The following is an 18,837-nucleotide window of genomic DNA, read 5'->3' on the forward strand; positions in this document are numbered from 1 at the left end:
TTTAAATTATATTAAGCTTTAAAGTTCTGCATAATTAAGGGCGTGGCAACTTGAGTGACGGTTGAACAGCCACTGCTGTCACTAGAGTCAAGCTATGTGGGCGTGGTTTCAGCAACCAGCCACCTCGGCTTCACCCACGTCCCCCCTCTTTACCCATTTTCGGATATCCACGAGTGATGTGCGGCCACGATGGCGACGGCAGACACCGCCCACTATTGGCTTCAAAAGCAATCTATGGGGGACGTCACGGACACTACATCCATCTTTTTTTACAGTCTATGATCAGTACAAACACGTCTGCATTGTCTCCAAAACACATGCAAACAGACAAACGAACCCAGTCTCACCGAGTGCGTATAAATAGCATGAAGTGTGAAAATCGTGCAATACATACGCCAATTTCCAATTCGGCGTGCATATGATACGGCAGTACTCCCGATTCACTTAAACGGCACATTCTTTGCTATTTTTACCATTGTCTCTTGGGTTTAGGGTTAGAACAACTTTTTGTTACATAAAATTGACATCCAAACCCCAACCGACCATGACTTAAAAATAGACAAAAACATGAAGAAATCTATATATTTAATAACCTCTTTAAGCAAATCTCAAATCTAACCCTAAACCCAATTGAAAAAAATTGGGTAGGACAAACACATGCATTTGTCCTTAACAGCATTTTCAGACTGGTAAGATGTATGGAGATTAGGCTACATTTACCAAATATTGCAAACATGACACATGTTTATTCTGGCCTTTTATTTCTGGTTAAGCTAGTGTCTTTATTTTTGTAACGTATCTGTTTACTGCTACTCTTCACTTTTCAGCATCAGGCAGATGAGGGTAATGAGGTAAAAAAAATGTTTTCAAGTCATTTCACTCATCAAAGTCAACATCCATCAATTAAAAAAAAACTTTGAATTTGAATTTTTGGTCCCACCAAAATATTAGGTGCCTTAAAATACTGTGTACTTCATTAAATATATACTTATTGTGCACATACTTTCTGGGTAGGTTATGGGTGGGTTTAGGTATTAAAGATAATACAATTGTACATGCACTTAAAAATTACACTCTTGACCTTATTTTTTTATGCAAGTACATAATATTTAAAGAAATCTAATATAAAGTGATCAGTTTTTAATGTGCATTATGTAATGTGCTTTAAAGTCATAAAAAATGTATACATTGGAAAAATACAAGTGGTGCTGACATAATAATAACAAATTATCTTTAGACAAGCAATGTATAAATGACCATTAAAATTAAGTAGAAAATCCACTGTGATGAAGAGATTTAGGGGACCTGTTAAAGCTCATGTGATTCATTCATAAACCGTGGCATCTTTGTGGCATGATTTGGTGTATACTTCAACACAATAAGCCAGCTTTAATTTAACAAAAAAAATCCCTTTTCTTGCAGTCAGTATTTGAGGAGAATGATGAAGAGGTAATCTGTGCTGCATATTATTTAGCACGATTGATGTTTATCTTGTTGTTAAAGCGGTAATGTGTACCCTAAGCTGTGCTGTGAATGGTGACTTGCATGTTGCAGTTTTTATTGGTGCATCCATTAGTAGTTGTTATGACTCACTATAAAGCTGTGGTCACACCAATTTTAACTTTTGTGAAAAAGCACTTGCTAATCTATAGAATTTATGCAGAAACCGTAAACTGAATTCATGATGTAGTGCATTTTCACTAATGGAGACATTGGTCTGACTTGAGTCGAAAACTATATGAAAATTGTATTTTAAAGTTTCACATTTAAATTGTACACACAAAACATTATAACTTTGTGCATGTGTACAACTTTGAACAATTAAATGCATCACTTAACATTTTGATATTCATTTATATTTATTTTGAAACATTGTTTCTTTGTAGACTTTGTCAACTATGATTTCAAGCAACGAAACTGGAGAAATCCAAACTAAAACTTTGCTTCAAACAATGTGGGATCCACATACTGTAGCTGTTTTAAGCATGAAAATGGCTGATAAAGTGTGGTAAACGCACATTGTATTTACATCTTCCATGTTGTGTAATTTGGATGTTTTAAGCTATCCAGTATATTTTTTGTGTACAGATTAAACAGCTGTTGCCTGTTTTGCTTATAGCCTTTAAACTCCAGCCATTGACTTTTGAAGTCCAGAAGTTTGCACATATTTTAGTCTCTTTATCTCTTTTCTAGAATGGTGAGTTTATTGAGTTCACCGCTTGTCCAGCAAGATCCTGAGGACGTCGTCCTGCTAGCAGTCACTTCCTGCCATTATCATCTCTTCAGTTTCTTTAAGGTTTTTTCATTAAAATTTCAACAACAGAAACGCACAAGTCATGCTGGGTGTTAAAAGCCGTCCATCTATAAGAGGCTCTCTGTGTGCAGTCAGATATGAATGCATTGTAAAGTAGATAGTAAAGGAATTTGTGTAAGCACATTTTTTCAGGAAAAGTTACAGGACACTGTAACTTAGAAAGTATCAATGTTTTTGGAAATTATTATGCAATTACTCTACATTTAGAAAAATGTACAACTGCCTTCCACTGCTTCATTTAATGGTCTCACTGTTGCCCCAAATACGACAACAATTCAATTAATGTTATGGTGGCCATGTCAGAAGTACAAATGGCAACAAATATAAGATTTAAAGTGTGTGGCTTAAGGTTATTTTACATTTATGCATTTTACAATTCACTGTTCCCACTGTTCTGTTAATCCACTCTTATTTATTTACATCTATCAGTGTTAAATATTTGTGCGATCATTTTAATGTGAATGTAAAAAACTGTAAAACTAACTTGTTGCACTTAAATTTTTAGCTTTAATCAAATAGAATTTATAATTCATTTAAACTTTTCTGACTAGTGAGGAGTTGCTATAAATTATAAAAATAAAGTTTAAAAACTTAAGCTAATTCAACTTTATTTGTGAAATTTATAGTAACTCCTCACTAGTTAAGAAAGTTGAAATAAATTGTAAGTTGAAGTTTATTAAACTTAATTTAAGTGCAACAAGGATTTCTTTACAGTGTAGTAATGATAGTACCATGTAAGGATGTCTTTAAATACTGTATCTAAAGAGATGCTGTAAAAATAAACATAGAAGTAAGTGACTATCAAAAACAAAGTGTTCATACACCAAAATGAATTAATGTATTGCTGTAAGTTGTTTTTCTTTATTTCCTTGTCTTGTTAGTTAGTACATCTGTTTCTTGTTGAATGGTTTGAATTTTGACATAAGAAAGTTACATATAAATTGTTTTATAAACCCATTTTAAATTGTTGTAGCAATAAAAATACAACAAAATATATTTATGATCAAATGCAAATTATCAGCACATACTAGCATTGTTGTGTTCTGTTTTTAGTGTCAGTAGAACAGGAAAAGGCAATAAATGTGTATTTTTGTCTGAAATATGAAATAAAATTGTTAAGCACAAACCGAAAAAATAAAGTTATAAGTGGTAAAATTTCAGTTTGTTGTTATTGTGAAAATTAGTTAAATGCTCTCTCATTTGTAGGTCTTTGAATTAGCATTAATAAAAATAATGCAAGTGTAATTGCAAAATAAGCAACATTTAGGATAAAATTTGTTCATGAACAGTTTGTTCATGTTTAACAATAACTTGAATTCACATTAACTTCGAGTTAAAAACTATTTAGGCACTGTATGAAAACCTAGTTGTAAATTAACAGATTACAAATTGCTAAAAGACTTGTGATTAAGTAACCTTAAGTTCTCCCACCCTTTTTGTTCATAAAAATGTCTAAATACCATCATACACGTTTCTATGGATTGCTGGGTACTGAATGATTTTGGTTTCATGTAAATGCAGGGCCCTCAAATATACTTCAGCTTCCTAAAAATATTTGAATTTTATTTGAAGCTGAACAATACATAAAGGAACATTTTGAAGGTCTATACAAAGTAGATGAACTGTTGAAAAAATATTTATCATATTAAACACATTCAGATAATGGGATGAACGACACGTGTCTAGCCAAAAGCAATTGGCTACAATTGGTAACATTGTAATCATTGTTTAGTTTCATAATAAAAGAAAACAAGTTATTCAAATGTGTTACTATGCGAATTTATATAACACGGTGATAATCTAAGCTTTAAAGACAATAAATGCATGAGTTAACCTAAATCACGTGTGAGATGCAGATGGCTCTTTCCTTCCCCGACAACCCAGAAAATCTGGTCGGACCTGCAGAGTCGCCATTCCAGTCTGAATGAAAAGACCAGTATGAATAGTACACGTACAAAGCAGTATAAAAGACACACTGCACACCCAAAATATGTATAGCTGAGACGAGGACACTTCCAAAAGGTCTGTCCAGCGATCTTTCATTATATTTCTTGCATGACCTGGACTGGGACGCATATCTCGGAGGAATGAGGTGAACCAGGTGCTCCTCAAGCTATCTGGTTATAAGGAGGTTTCTTTCTAAAGAGGAGATACTATTCCAGAAGTTATGCGGCGCAAGCTACGCGAATGAGAATTTTAACGTCGCGTTCAGCTGTTTTGTCAGCGTGTCGCAGTATGTTTAAGGTAAAAGTAGTTCAGCTTTAACGCGTCGCGTGCGCTCGTTATGGTAGTTTTCAGATGAAGACGCGCTCCTGTACAGCTTCACGTGTGGATGTCGTCGGGTCTGCTCTCTTTTAGTTAGTCTCTCTGGTGCAGTGGTTCTTAACAGTTCAACAGTTCTATCTCAAAATTGTGAAATGTTTAGGACCACTTGATCAGGGAGGCACTTCCATTGGATCTGGGAAAAAGAGGAGACTCTGAACCTATGAATGGTTAACATGAAACATTGCATATTAAACGAATGAGCGTGAGATTATGACTTCATTTTGTCAATTAAAACTTTTATTTGTTGTTATTAAAAGTATTATTTAGGCTGTTTTGCGTGAATACTGTATACAGTGCAACAGAACTGTATACTGTACATATCACGTACAGTATACTACAGTGCTTATATTAGCCTATTTTTTCTTTCTTATTGTCTAAATCTATTGAGATTTTTTTGTTTCTTTTTATACTGTTTAAAGGGTCGACTGGGGTGTCATTGTTCTTTAAGATGTAATATCAAATCACTGTAAATTGTTTTAACAGTTGCCACAACTGTATTTGAATCAACTTATAATAGGTCTGAGTTATTTGCTTAACTGAGTCTGGGTAAAAATATATGCATGTGATCTGAAGTGACCTGACATGTTAATTGAAAATGTAAACGACTAACGATTGATATCTTTCAAACGATTGGACACCAAACAGTTTGATTTAATATATTATTTATAATATCTTTAAAGTACATAATGCAATGAAAATAACCTATTGCTGACCTGTTGTATCTTTTATGTGTCACTTTACAAACTGGCTTTTAAGAAATATTTTGTAGGTTCACTCTTATTACAACTGTTTCAATAACACTGAAATAATAAATAAATTAAAGCTTGGGTATGCCATGTTTATATTGTATGAATGCAGTATCCATTCAAATCATTCACACGTGAAGACTCAATTGTTAATGTGACATTAATGTCACAACCAATACAGTAATGCCTCTTTCATCCTATTTGTTATCACTCAAAAAATGTAAATCAATTTATTAAAAGACAAAGTTCTTTTAAGAGAACTTTTAAAAATGCTTTACAGAATGATATTCAACAATTTGTCTTACAAGCATGCATACACAATTGAGGTCAATGATTACAGTAATTTTTAGTCAGAATAAATTTTTGTAGTTACTTTTCTGTGTTATGTTCATGTTATGCACTGTTCTTTTTCTAACAACCAACTTTATCTTCCACCGCATCGCCCTCTTTGAAATTTTAAGACCTATATGTTACCATTATGTATAATCCAAACTTAGATTCAGATTCACGGTTATTTGAGGTATTATGTCATAAAATACTACATTATTTACAGTATTACAGTACAGTATTTTTGGATTTTTTCTTAAAATAAAACCGAATTCATATAAATTTACAATACGTAATTAAAATATGTAATTTAATGTGTAGTTTGTTATATTGAAAGTACATGACCATACTAACCATTTAGCATGAGAACCACAAAAATTTAAAAATGACATCTGTTTTATAATTAATTTATTGTAATTTATAGTATTTATTTTTCACTATCACATTACCTGAACAAACTTAATCATCACAGAAAGGTACAAAACCCAGTAAACACGTGAGATCACGCAATGATCACAGTGACACCCCATTCTCATAATGAGATTCTCATATTGTGACTAATAGGAAAGCTCATTGTAAGAAATACTGATTTGATAGTATGAGTGCACGAGAAGTGTGTCTTATATAAAATGTCAAGACATGGCATCAAGAACCCTATATAAAGGTTCTAGAAAGCTCACACAGACTGCATGTAAAAGTGACCGGGATTCACAGGCTTGTGTTGTCCAAGCATCTCAGCCTATAGTGGTAAGAGAGTCAGACTTGTTTGTAACACAGAAGTTGGGTTCAATTCTCACATCTGGCAGGAAGTGTTATAGTTGTCCAGTGTTTGTGTCTGTGTGTGGTTTGTGTGTGTTCATGACTTGCAGTGGACCTTTTATTTTATTAGTCACTTTATTAAAGGTGTTTGATCATAATAATATGGGGTAAATCTGTAAAATAACAATATTTAGCTACAGAACTTGGGTATGCCATGTTTATATTGTATGAATGCAGTATCCATTCAAATCATTCACACGTGAAGACTCAATTGTTAATGTGACATTAATGTCTTTTAGCTTACAGAAAAAATCTGTAAAATTATTGTTTTTAGACTTTATTAGAATTTAATTTATTATTTAATTTATTATTTAATTTTTTAATTTATTATTTAATTTTAATTTGTGTTTGACAACCGCTGCTGCCAGTCATTTGACCATTTTTTTAGAATATTTTTACAGTGCATTTTTGTAATGCCAAAATACATTTCTTGAGAGATAATTGTAACTTAAAAGAGGTTTAGGTATACTGCTTATTTAAGCTGAACACATGACCCAGTTTAACTTGAAAACAATGATGTTGACACAGAGGTGGACTTTAACAATTTGCTTATAACTTGATAGAATAGACCTGACAGCATTGAATGCTGCTTTTAATGTTTACCAAAGTAAATTATTTATCAAAAGGTTTCCTTGACTTAATGTGTTTTTCTAAACAGATACAGCACTTACAACAGAATATATTTAATCTAATAATAACTACAGGGTTTAAAGGTTGGGTTAGTATTTAGAGCAAGCCTATATGAGAACAATAAAAGATTTCCTATTTAGATGTACAAAAACATTTTGATGTGTGTGCTGTGCGCTGCATAGGATTAGATTTTAAATAGATAACATATGGTCTGACACATTAAACATTAAAGTTTTTGTCTTTCTCTCTTATGCCCCCTTGTGTTTCCTTCTGTGCATATTTAGCTCTAATTAATTTCTTTTACGGAATAATTTTTTCCATTTCAAGATTCACATATATGGACTCTCAATAGACTGCTTAACACAAACTGTAATAGGACACTCAACAAAACTGACCATAGCCTCCCAGTTGTCGTTTACACAGTGATGTGCTGTCCGTGGTGCTGAACGCTATAAGTCTCTTGGGTACCACTAACGGGCTTTGCTGGCCCTTTGACATTCGTTTGTCTACATGATTAAATTGGTCCAACCTTAAGATTTAACACTTTGTCTTGAGGTTTGACAACAGAACAACTAGGTGGCGAGAGCAAATAAACACAAATGAACGTCATGCAAATCAATAGTCACAATTATCGCGTCTCAACAGTTTCAACAGTTCATTAGGTAAGCAAAAGGCCAACATGTGACCCTGCTTTTAATTAGAGAGCATGACAAAACCAAGCTGTGAATCAAACTCTGTACCCCTATCAAACTGTTTGTGATCAATCGATCTGAATCAAGAGGGACAAAACAGAGGGGGCTGAAGAAACATCTCATGAATTGCAAATAAAAGTGTCATGCTTAAAGTTAATTCATGCAAGCAAAGCAAAAACCCATTTTTAAAATATCTTTGCAGGTCAGTTTAGCCATTTGTGTTGCTGAAAATAAATGCATATTAACAAAACATGTAGGCCTACTACTCCTACATTAACAAAAGTGCCTTGCTCCGTTTTAAGTTAATTGCTTTTTATTTAACAACCCCTGGCGTACGTTGCATTATATGCAATCCTTTTAATAACAAAAAACAGAAAACTAAACACTGTTATTTGATGTAGACAAGAACCCTCGCTCCAGTCTAATGCTTCAATGGACCCACATTTTGCTGTCCCTTGTTATTGATAAATTATTCATGAGTTTAATCAGTTATTCTGTTTATCCGAGTCCTCTAAAGGCGCGCCTCGTTTTCTTTTGGATCTCAGAGGCTCGTCCTAAACAGCGGCGATATTCGCTAAACGCTCCGCATTGCACCCATGGCGAAATATTTCAGGGGCCTTAACGAGGAGCCTCGAGCGATTTCCCTACATGCATAAGGGCAGCAGATGTCGAGCTGCCCTCCCATGAGACTCGATCTGCGGAATTTCATCATCGTGTCGGGATGACCCTGCGCCAAGAGGGGAGTGGGCCAAAGACTTGTGTAGCCTACGTGGTAAATCACCTTTACAATGGATTGTAATCATCAGGACTAATGCATGAGTGACCCATCTCCCCTTAACACACAGCTGAAAAACTAATCTGAAAATCCTCAGGCTATCAATGTAACTTACGCCTCAGAATATTGAGCCGAGCTGATGACCCAATATCCAATTCACAATCAGACTTGTCAACAGTCAACTGCCTAATTTTCTTAATCGGACCAACAAACCGCGCTCCTTCAAAGGACAGTCGAGAGGAGCGAGTATATTATGGCAATAATGTCTGAATTCTTATCTACAACGCGCTCCTCTGTATGCTTGAGATAAGAGTTTTTATGAAGAGAGCAGCAATAATGCCGCGTTCATAGCCCAGCAAATAAGTGACTTTATCTAGCATATTAAGCTTTCTTTTTAAGCTGCTCAATAACAGCCCAGTTTTGCATTAGTTACGCGCACCAGGGAGTCCTTGGTAGGTCCATTTGGTATAAGTGATGAAAATGATATGGGCTAGTGTTAAAATATAACGATAAATATATGATAAAAGAGTGTTCATAGATATAAAGTAGTTTGAGGTGAATTGTTTCTTTTTCAATAATTTATTGAATGCAAAATTATTTTTTTCACCCTTTCAGCATATTTTAGTAATAGAGTTCCCATATAAAGGTCGTATCACGTCTGTATTCCTGTAACATCACAATTCTTTGTCAAAGTAAAAAAAATGTCATGTTCATTCTTATAGCTTAGTTTTATTCTGCTTTATTGTTTTAAAGAATATTAAAACGCCCTCACATCACAAACGAGTAGCTAAGCTCTCGAGCAGCGTGGTCCGCTTTGCGCACACTGACTGGGTTGCTGAGCATCATGCACGAGACAGACCACACTAGCCACACTTGTGTCAGTGCGCGCGAGCGAGAGAGAGAGAGAGAGAGAGAGAGAGAGAGAGAGAGAGAGAGAGAGAGAGAGAGAGGTGGAGTTGCTCGAGGTGGTCCACAACAGGCTAGCACGAGTTCACTCCAAGACCTGCAGTGGAGACAAGACAAGGCGTAGACAGCCTGTTTCACAAGGATGTATGTCAACAGCTCATGGATCATGAATGGATTGTATGGGCTTCTTGCGTGCTTTGATGACTATCAACATTTGGATATATGATTATTCGTGGCAACTGATTTGGAACAGAAACGGAACGATCTAAATGTTTTATCAGTTGGATGTATCTAAACAGAAACCTCTGGATAAGAGCATGTCACTGGTTTGGAATAAATTTGAACAATCCGTAAAATGACTCCCAACTCCAAAAAGCTGCAATGACTTCTCCACGTTTCCTATAAGCTGGCCGAGGACATAAATCCACCTTTCAAAATGGATTTACAAAACTCTGACGGGTCGTCTGGGGCGGACAAGCAGAAGCCCAGTCTGATCGACTTGGGGACGTTTTTCGTGGACGCTGACATCATTTTTGGATTCACTAGCCATCTATTAAAGAGAAAAGCGAAGGTAAGCAGCCTTTGAAAGGGGAAAAAGTGGACTATGGTACAACAGGCAGAGTACAGAGTAAAAAGTTTGTTTTTTTTAGAAATACTCTCTTTTGCTGTTTATCAAGTGTAATTAGAGGAAGTCCTAGCCTTTTATGTTTTGGGGCAGTCACCATTATGCATGACAGATGTCATTGGTTATGAAGCGTGGCACTTTATTTCAGCACCACGAACAGCGCTCATCGTCTCCAGCATTTGTGCTTTCAACACGTTGAACCCACATCATCCAAAACTCACACATTTACCTGGACTTAAAAAAGTTTCAAAATAGCCCACGAGACTAATATTTTAATATTACACACCGTGGATTGTCTTTATCTTTAAAAAACAGTAGTAGCCTATTAGATAAAAAAATGTTAGATAAAAGTATTTAGATGTTGAAAAATGTCATCCCGACAGTGGACTTTATGATCAAATTATTAAAAGTTGGCCTCCGATTTGTAGCCTGTTTAAAAAATGTCGATTGCATAGAAAATATGAGAAAGGAATTACGTTTCAAACTTGGTCGGAAAATATCAATAGAAACGCAAAAACAGCATTTTTGTTCAAATAAACATTTGAAATCAGTCACAAATTACATACAAAACGTTCACGTATGTTCTGAAAGTCGACCGCGCAAAATTGTCTCTTCTGTGCGCGCGCCTAAACGGTCCGTTATTGATAGTTTATTGGACCAGTTGCGCTCTCGCAGACAAAGGATTGAGTGTAGGTTATATGAGGCGAGACTGACAGGATTTGGGTTGTGATTTACCCTCACGTGACCCAAATATAATCTTCATCATCACTATCAAATATTTAGCGATGAATAATTAAACATTTTATTTTAGCATTTATATACCATTTTCCTGAACACCAAGGTTGGAAACTGCAGTTAAAATAAATTCCAGAGGATGGCGCCAGAGTAACAAGTAAAATACAACAGTGTCATCAGGATCCGTAATCTTACAGTAGACACGAGCAATGAATTGCAATATAAAAGGTGACGTAATTTATATCAGAAAATAAACTGCAACTGGTGTATAAACTGTTTTTAGTCAACTATTTATTTTTTGTCATTCGTATCTTTTAAGGACAGTATGTCACTCACTTTAATCACAAAACGGTAAACAATTTGATTATTTTAACATGTAGTATAGGTCTAATCAACACATGTTAAACACACCAGAAAGGGTTTAATTCAGGAGCAATTTCTGATCTGGTGCGACCTAATGTGTTCAGGGTGATTCCGTTATTTTTTATTCATGTCTTAAATACATCACTAACCTTATGAACCGTACCTAACGAACCAGGAGTTTATTAACGTTATCGCATAGTTTATGAACAGGCAGTGGAAAGTAACTCCTCAGCCACCGCATCAATAGTGTTTGAAAAAGTTACTGAACGCAGCTCCACCCTTCCAACCAAGAGACCGCGCGGCTCGCATTGACAGCAGTCAAACTTCGCTTCAGCACACGCGCGTCGTCATGGGATTACAGAAAACCCAAACTTTAGCACGGGAGTTTACTCATGCTTGTTCTTTTGCGCTCAAAACAACACTTCGGGAACCGCGTCTATAGTCAATGTGCCTGGCACGGGTTTAGATAAAACAGATGTGCATTAAATGCACTGTTTAAAGTGTTAATCATTCATACTGAGATGGATTTAACATATGGAGATGAGCAAGAAGAGTTCCAGTTCAGCCGATCATCTGTAAGTGCTTTTAATAAGCAGCTAATGCTGAGAAGTTGTTGGATGTAAGCTACATAGTTTACATGATCATAGTTTACATTACATTGTGTATTTAAGCTGCGTAAATAATTATTGTTGTTTGATTACGAATTTAATTAGGGGAGTGGCCTTTAACACATATTGGTAATATTTCTTAGTTTAATTTGTATTATGTAATATATGTGTAAGTGTAAAGTGGGTAACACAATGTTAATTTAAACATTTACGAATACATTATTCAAATCTTGTTAACATTAGTTAATGCACTGTGAACTAACATGAACAAACCATGAACAGCTGTATTTTTATTAACTAACGTTAACAAAGATTAACAAATACAGTACAAAAATGTACTCCTCATGGTTAGTTGTTAACAAATGACCTTATTGTAAAGTGTTACCGTAAAGTGTAAAAGTGTAAGTATAGGAAGTTTTATATACATACAGTATATCACTTCTGAATTTGACGGATGCATATTTTGTAAATGGTTTTGTTGAATTTTTAAAGGTTGAAGGCAGTTCAAGCGGAGAGTCTTCATTCTCACTCGAGTTGGGTCCAAGGAAAAGACTGTCAGTGGACGAGGAAAGGTGTGCCAGTAGACCACCACCTGAAGGTGCAGGAGCGGTGAGCGTCTCGGAGTCAGACAGGAATGAGACGAACGCAGATCTGTGCAAGCAATGTCAGATGACCGTAGTTGAACTAAGGAGACAAGCCTTCGCTCTGGCCGATCCCACATCCTTGAAGGTCAGTCAGTGAGAAACATAATTTTTTACGAGCAAACACATCCGAGGCAGGGAAAAACTTTTGTATTATTATTATTAATCTTTAGAGGACCCTCGATTCGTGCAGCAATGGATCTTTGGATCTTTTGTTAGTTTCAAGTAGCACTTGACTTTCACCTTGGCTCTTGAAGTGCTGAAAGTTTTTCTTTGTTCCACTCCGCTCTTTTCAGCGCATTGAGAAAGCTTTTGGATCAATGGGATGGAATTCCCAGTGATTGGCTATTAAAGACCGTTTTGTGTAAGATCTCATAAGCTGATGAAAAGTTGACACAAATAGGCCGTGTCTTTCTAGTTTTATGACACCCTTAACAGAAAACTGATATCCTATTCAGGTCCCTATTCACAAAGATTACGGAGTCATCAAAAGGTTAATCTTTTTACTAAACCTTCAAAGAGAGCAAATATTTTAACAACGTCTTTTTGAAAAATGTTGAGCTATGGGCTTTGTAGTGCTTTGGAGTGATTGTTTAGTTACACGTTCACATTTTTTTCATATTCTGAAATGTATACAGCACTGGATAGAAGCTTGATCATAGCCGTACCACACAAACACTTTGTGAGTTAATTCACTACAAGCTGTTATATTTATGGTCAATGTGATGATGATACCCCCTCAAGGTGAAGCTAAGGGACTGGAGTGAGATATAAACACTCAACTGTGGATGGGTAGGATATAAAGAAAGCAAAAAAGAAAAAGAAAAGAAAAGAAAAAAAACAAACAATGGGCTTTTTCATTAGACAGTAGTTGAGTCAAATCAATCAAATGGCTTCCACTGAAAGATTCTATATCACTAAGTCCCAAACAGTGAAAGTAAATCCACAATATCACCAAACCCCAGAACAATCATTGTCCTGTCATAGATACCCCTGTATCACAGGTCTCCACCCTTTGCATTTGGAAACTAAAACACCAGCCACCATTGTTTGTTTGCATTGACTGCAGTCAATCTGTTCAATTCCTAAAGCCATAGTTTTCTCATAACCTTCCCTTTCGGGAGTTCTTGACAGCTTTTTTTTACTTTCACACACTGTATTCATGGAGAGTACGAGAGTGCCAGTCTTTGAAAGTCTATTGAGAGGAGGGGGGGGGGTATTTTGGAAGTGGCCCATTGTTTTAGGAAACAATGCTTATCTCCCCCCTTGTCTGTCGACATTGGGGGGAGAAAACGTCGAGTGGACTCGCTGCGGAGTCTGTGGAGGAAGTGGAGACCCAGTTGACCTTCATCACACATTCAAAGTGTTCCTGTATACCCCTCACCAAATTCCCACCACAGTTAAATATAGGCTGTCGACTTTATATTGTTGTCTGACTTGCTGCTTGGGTTAGCCTCAGGTTTTCCCCTCCTCCTTGCTTTCTTTTGTGCTTGTTTTCTAGGAGAGATCTCATGCTTAGGTAGGATTACAAGCCCTTCGGTGTGCTTTGAACCCCCTCAATTCTCCCTCTGCAGGTTACCTCGGGGAATAAGAAGAGGGCTTTTTTGTCTGTGTTTGTAGGTGTGCATCAGTGTGTGTATGACCTTGTCCAACCCTATCATGTCAGAATAGTGCATCTACTACATACTTATATACTAATAAGTACAGAATCATCCCAAAGTTTGGCTGTCCTTTTTATGGCACATTGCACTGGGTGGTCTGCTCCAGGTGTGGGATGAAGCGATGGGGTCAAGCCGAAGAGGTAATGGCTCTATCAGCTCATCTACTGATGGCTTAATAAGACTGTGAAGACATTGGCAATGGGAGTTCTGCGTTCCCCACAGTATAGGAGAAGAAAGGATGCTTTGTCCAACAAGAGATGTAGGGTGGTTACCTGACCTGAACTTCTAGACTGAGCAATACAGTTCAAGATGAGGAACTACAAAAGGGGTACTGTTTATCAGCTCCTGACAGAGATTTGTGCATGCGTGGGTGGCCTGGGTTTAAAGAGTTTGGTTTGTAATTTTCCTAATTTTGTACAGCAATTCAATTTTAGATGTTTATAATGTAAGTTTGTACTGTAAACCTCAGCAGTCAAGAAGTTTCGTATATCACCTCCTCTAATGACCCAGCTGCACTTCAGTGGTTCATATAGTTAATAATCCAGAGCCAGCTTATATGCCGATAAGTACTAGAGTTAGTTGCTTTTGTTCAGTCATTAGAATGCATTTTTTGTTTAACCCCCATTCAGACAGCCAGCGACCAGCAGTTAGCCTGACTACGTCAGACTTCGTACTTCCGCTAAATTTCATTACGCTTCTGTACTCAGTCTGAGATACCTCCCATTCAAACCGTTTTCCACCGGTCTCAAAACGACCGTCCAATCAACGAACAGAGGGCGGGCTGAGAGCCGTGACGTAGACGCTAAACGCCGAATCACGGTTGTAGTCTGTTATGGACATGGAGACACAGAAAGCTCTGTTGTGGAGAACCGGCACTTGCCAACTTAAACCCGAACAAGAAAAGTGTTTGTTAAACATTTGAATGGAGATTATGTTGTTGCCCTGCTCCCGACAAGTTTTTGGAAAAGTTTAATTTATCAACTTTACCGATCGTCAGCGAGAAACTGTGTGCAGCACAGCTTGACGTGCACAACGATCGAGAAATCATGGAAGGGAATTATATTGTTCACAGTTAATGTTGGAGGACGCGTGGGCAAGCATTATTTGGTGACATTCCTGATTAACCAGAAAATAAGGTAGGGAGATTTAATTTACATATGGTTATTGTTGTCTGGTGGAAGAGTTTGAGAGGAGAGAGGGGCTTTCCTCCCGTTAGACGTGAGTGGAAAGCCACCGTAAGGATAGTGTTCAACTAGCTCTGGCCCGATTTACTTTACATAATCTGCAAAAGTCGTTCATAGCCATGTTAACTCTGGTATTTCGCTCGATGGGTTTGTTTTCACATCATACGTGTATTTTACAGCAGAGATTCGATGCGGCTGATCCGGCGCATAAAGCACATCATATCCAAATGTTATGTGTGATTGGCTTACGTTTAGACCAATGATTTTAAACTTCAGACAAGCCCCTCCCACGAGAAGGAAAACGATTGTCAATTATGCCCAGCCAGACTCTGTCTATGAAGCGAAGCAAAATAGCAGAGGATGGTATTACCAGGCTAACCAGCAGTAGCAGAGCGACGCGATCTCATTCATTTCAATGGAAACCGGGCGACTTCCGGCGGCACGAGCGAAAGTGACCGTTGGCGACCGTATGGGCGTGTCCAGCGACGCGAGAAAGTTAAGAAAAGTTTAACTTTATGCAAATGTCGAGCGAATTTTGGGAGCGACTACCATTGACAACGAGGTAGTGGAGTTCACGTCATCCTTCTCTCGTCAGTTATTGGCGTGAATGGTACTCATTTGTGTATGATAAGCAGATTTAGAAACGCCTCATTGAAAGAGACGGCGACACACAGCGATAACATCGCTGGCTGTCTGAATGCGGTGTAAGGTTCACTTTTAAGGTAGTAGCGTGAGCGTCTTGTATCATCAGATTTTGGTCATCAGCATAACCAAAACCCGGCCAGAATCGCCTCGAGTTCGGTAATTTTCGCAAAGTTACAAAAAATGCCATTCACACCTCCACGGGAAATAGGGTCTAACGCACCCAACGCGCACGACTGCCCACTCCGCGTTGACGTAATTTTTGCCGCGCGCACCAACGCACCCGTGCAGACGCGGGGAGCATAAACATAGCTTTAGTACGGATAAGATTGTAGGCAGCATGTAAAGTGATGAAATAATTCATACCTCAATAATAGACTGACCTAGAAAAATTTTTTTTGGAAGGTATGTGGATTTTGTATCCAAGAAGAATTAGTATTGATCATTTCTCATGATTCAGAGCTCGGTGCAGACGATAAAAATCTGCTGATGCTTTCTGAGTGTCTGTCAAACATATGATGCCACTAACTTAACAACACGGTACACTCCCAGTCTCAGAAAATTGTGCAAAAATGTAACTTTTGACAGCTTGACACTCTTGCAGTAATCTCAAAAAACAACACCTCAAGCTATACAAACATGTGACCCTGCCTGTAAACCCAGCTCAAGTCATTTATGGTGATTTACTGTGCATAAAATCATCCTAGGTAATATAAAGAACATTCTGTGAAAATATAACCTTGATATCTTTAATGTTGACTGAGTAATATCAAAGATTGAAATCAATGTGAAATTAATGATTGATACCAAACTTTGATGCTTAATTAGATTATGAGACTTCAGTACTGCCCTACAAAGGCTAAGTGCAGAAACTACGCAAACACTGAAACTGAGAAAAATGCCTTTTTTTACAAGTTTTTTACACCAGCCAGTCAAACACATTACTGCAATTTTGGCACACACGTTTCTCTGCAATGGGACACATTTGAACCAAGAGACTTTGTCACAAGACACAATAGATCTCACAAAGTCCATTTCAACCTTTAACTCAATTTTGTCCAAATGCGTAGTTACTGCACTTTGGCTTTGTAGGGCAGGTGAGGTACAAAAAATTGTCAAAATTGGTCTCAAGGTGTCACTGCATTAATACCTATTAAAAAGGTCTGAATGTTAATACCTATTAAAAAGGCCCGGGTATACCTTTTTTCAGCTTTTAAAGCATTACGTGTTTGACGTATGCAATGCAAACGTATGCAATGCAAATAATGCAATGCAAAAAAATGTTACACGTATGCAATGCAAATAATTTCTTATTCAAGCTATTACTCTACCAGGCCATCAGGGCAGCACTGATTTGGCGGCATTAACAGTACATTCAAATGTAGAATAGGTTTAGAAAAGTAGCCGATCCACCATTGCAAACTAAGTTTAGAACAAACAACAAGAAAACAAAGAACAGCAATCAAACATTATGGTGACAAAATGCTGAAAGTAAAAACAAAAGAAGAAATTGTATATTGCCTTTGTGTAATTGTTTGTAGTGGAGTGTGCTGTCTCAATATTTTCTCGCACATGTGCTGTTGTACTCGTACTGTGGGACGTCCGTGTATGCGCGCTGTCTGCATGACGTCATTTTCGTCATCAGGTGGGTCCGCAGTTGTCCCCGCGGTCTCAAATTTTGGGGCGCATACGGATGGTGCGTGCGGACGCACGCGGACCTTCCTGATGACGAAATGACGTCATGTAGACGGCACGCGTACACGGACGTCCCGCAGTACGTGTACAACAGCGCATGCGCGAGATATACGTCCCTAGTATACCTTCGGCTTAAGGTACTTGAACTCTTTAGGCCGGTTTCCTGAACAGGGATTAGACTGTCCTAGACTAAAATAAATGTAAGAGCTGTCCAAACTGAAAACTACTTGCACTAACATATCTTAAAATACATCAGTGCCCTTTGTTTTGCCTCAAAATGCACACAAGTAATGTTTTTAGCAAGGCATGTTTGTTAAAACTAGTTATATTTCCTAATTAAACTAAGGCCTAGTCCTGGATTAAGCTAATCCCTGTTCGGGAATCCACCCCTTTAAGTGCAAATGTGTCATCCCTGTGACAGCAAGGGAGGGATTTTTTATTCTGACAGTATATAAAAACATCTCTGAACAGTTTTTAATAAAAATACAGGTGGTGTAAAAAACTGTGCACCTGCCAAAAATCTGTGCACCCTGAACTCAATAAAGCTAATCAGAACAGAACATGCCATATTTGAATGGATTATGCATCAGACGGTCTGTGTGACTGTGGGTGTGCCATGTGAGGCTAACATTCTAGCATAGGGTGGATCTGTAAAATGTGAACATTACAAATTAAACCAAATTTAATGTGTAGGTTAGGTCAGGAGCAGACTTTAACTGTGCCCAAGTAGAATAAAAGGCCTTGTACATACCGTTAAGGCAGTTTAACAACCTTTTTAGAAGTCCAGTGCTCACTAAAGACATTCTGAGGGATAATAAATATCTTAAAACTGGTCCTGAGTGAGTCGTCTTCCAGAAAATGCCATGTCAGCGTTGCAAGCCCACCAGTGACAGGCTGTTTCTTTGCAGTCTTCTGCCAAGCACACGTTCACGGGCGGCAATTAGTCTTTCTTTACGCCCCACAGCTTTTAATGGCTTCACTCTTTTTCACCAGGTTTGCTTTGAGACAGCGCCATCCTTTGTTTTATTATTTATTACCGATGATTCCTTCGCCTGATATCTGTGAGGAATGGTCTCTCCTCTTCAAACAATAAAGAAGCGCTCCCCTCAGTAGTTCATTCACTTCAATGTCAGGGCACTTAACACCTGA

General features: G+C 37.4%; 2 protein-coding genes across 9 annotated transcripts in view; both read left to right on the top strand.

The window, feature by feature from the left end:
• LOC129417342 (60 kDa lysophospholipase) overlaps positions 1–3,474 on the top strand; it is a 38,068-nt gene extending 34,594 nt beyond the window's left edge. For 3 of the 7 annotated variants that reach the window (XM_055171959.2, XM_055171954.2, XM_055171956.2), the window contains 2 exons: positions 1,887–2,008; positions 2,194–3,474. In XM_055171959.2, the coding sequence (XP_055027934.1) occupies positions 1,887–2,008; position 2,194 (123 nt within the window). In that variant the 3' untranslated portion in view covers positions 2,195–3,474. Of the gene's footprint in view, positions 1–827; positions 852–1,422; positions 1,450–1,886; positions 2,009–2,193 lie in introns of all 7 variants that reach the window. The other 4 variants (XM_055171958.2, XM_055171960.2, XM_055171955.2 and 1 more) reach the window with 3 other exon arrangements.
• A 6,147-nt stretch (positions 3,475–9,621) lies between these two features.
• The window catches only part of LOC129417557 (kinesin-like protein KIF26A), a 106,990-nt gene continuing 97,774 nt past the window's right edge, over positions 9,622–18,837 (top strand). Inside the window, exons 1-2 of one of the 2 annotated variants that reach the window (XM_055172314.2) lie at positions 9,622–10,105; positions 12,358–12,594. In XM_055172314.2, the coding sequence (XP_055028289.2) occupies positions 9,971–10,105; positions 12,358–12,594 (372 nt within the window). In that variant the 5' untranslated portion in view covers positions 9,622–9,970. Of the gene's footprint in view, positions 10,106–11,530; positions 11,833–12,357; positions 12,595–18,837 lie in introns of those variants that run through there. The other variant, XM_055172315.2, reaches the window with a different exon arrangement.

Source organism: Misgurnus anguillicaudatus, unplaced genomic scaffold (assembly GCF_027580225.2).
Source record: "Misgurnus anguillicaudatus unplaced genomic scaffold, ASM2758022v2 HiC_scaffold_28, whole genome shotgun sequence".
Taxonomy (NCBI): domain Eukaryota; kingdom Metazoa; phylum Chordata; class Actinopteri; order Cypriniformes; family Cobitidae; genus Misgurnus; species Misgurnus anguillicaudatus.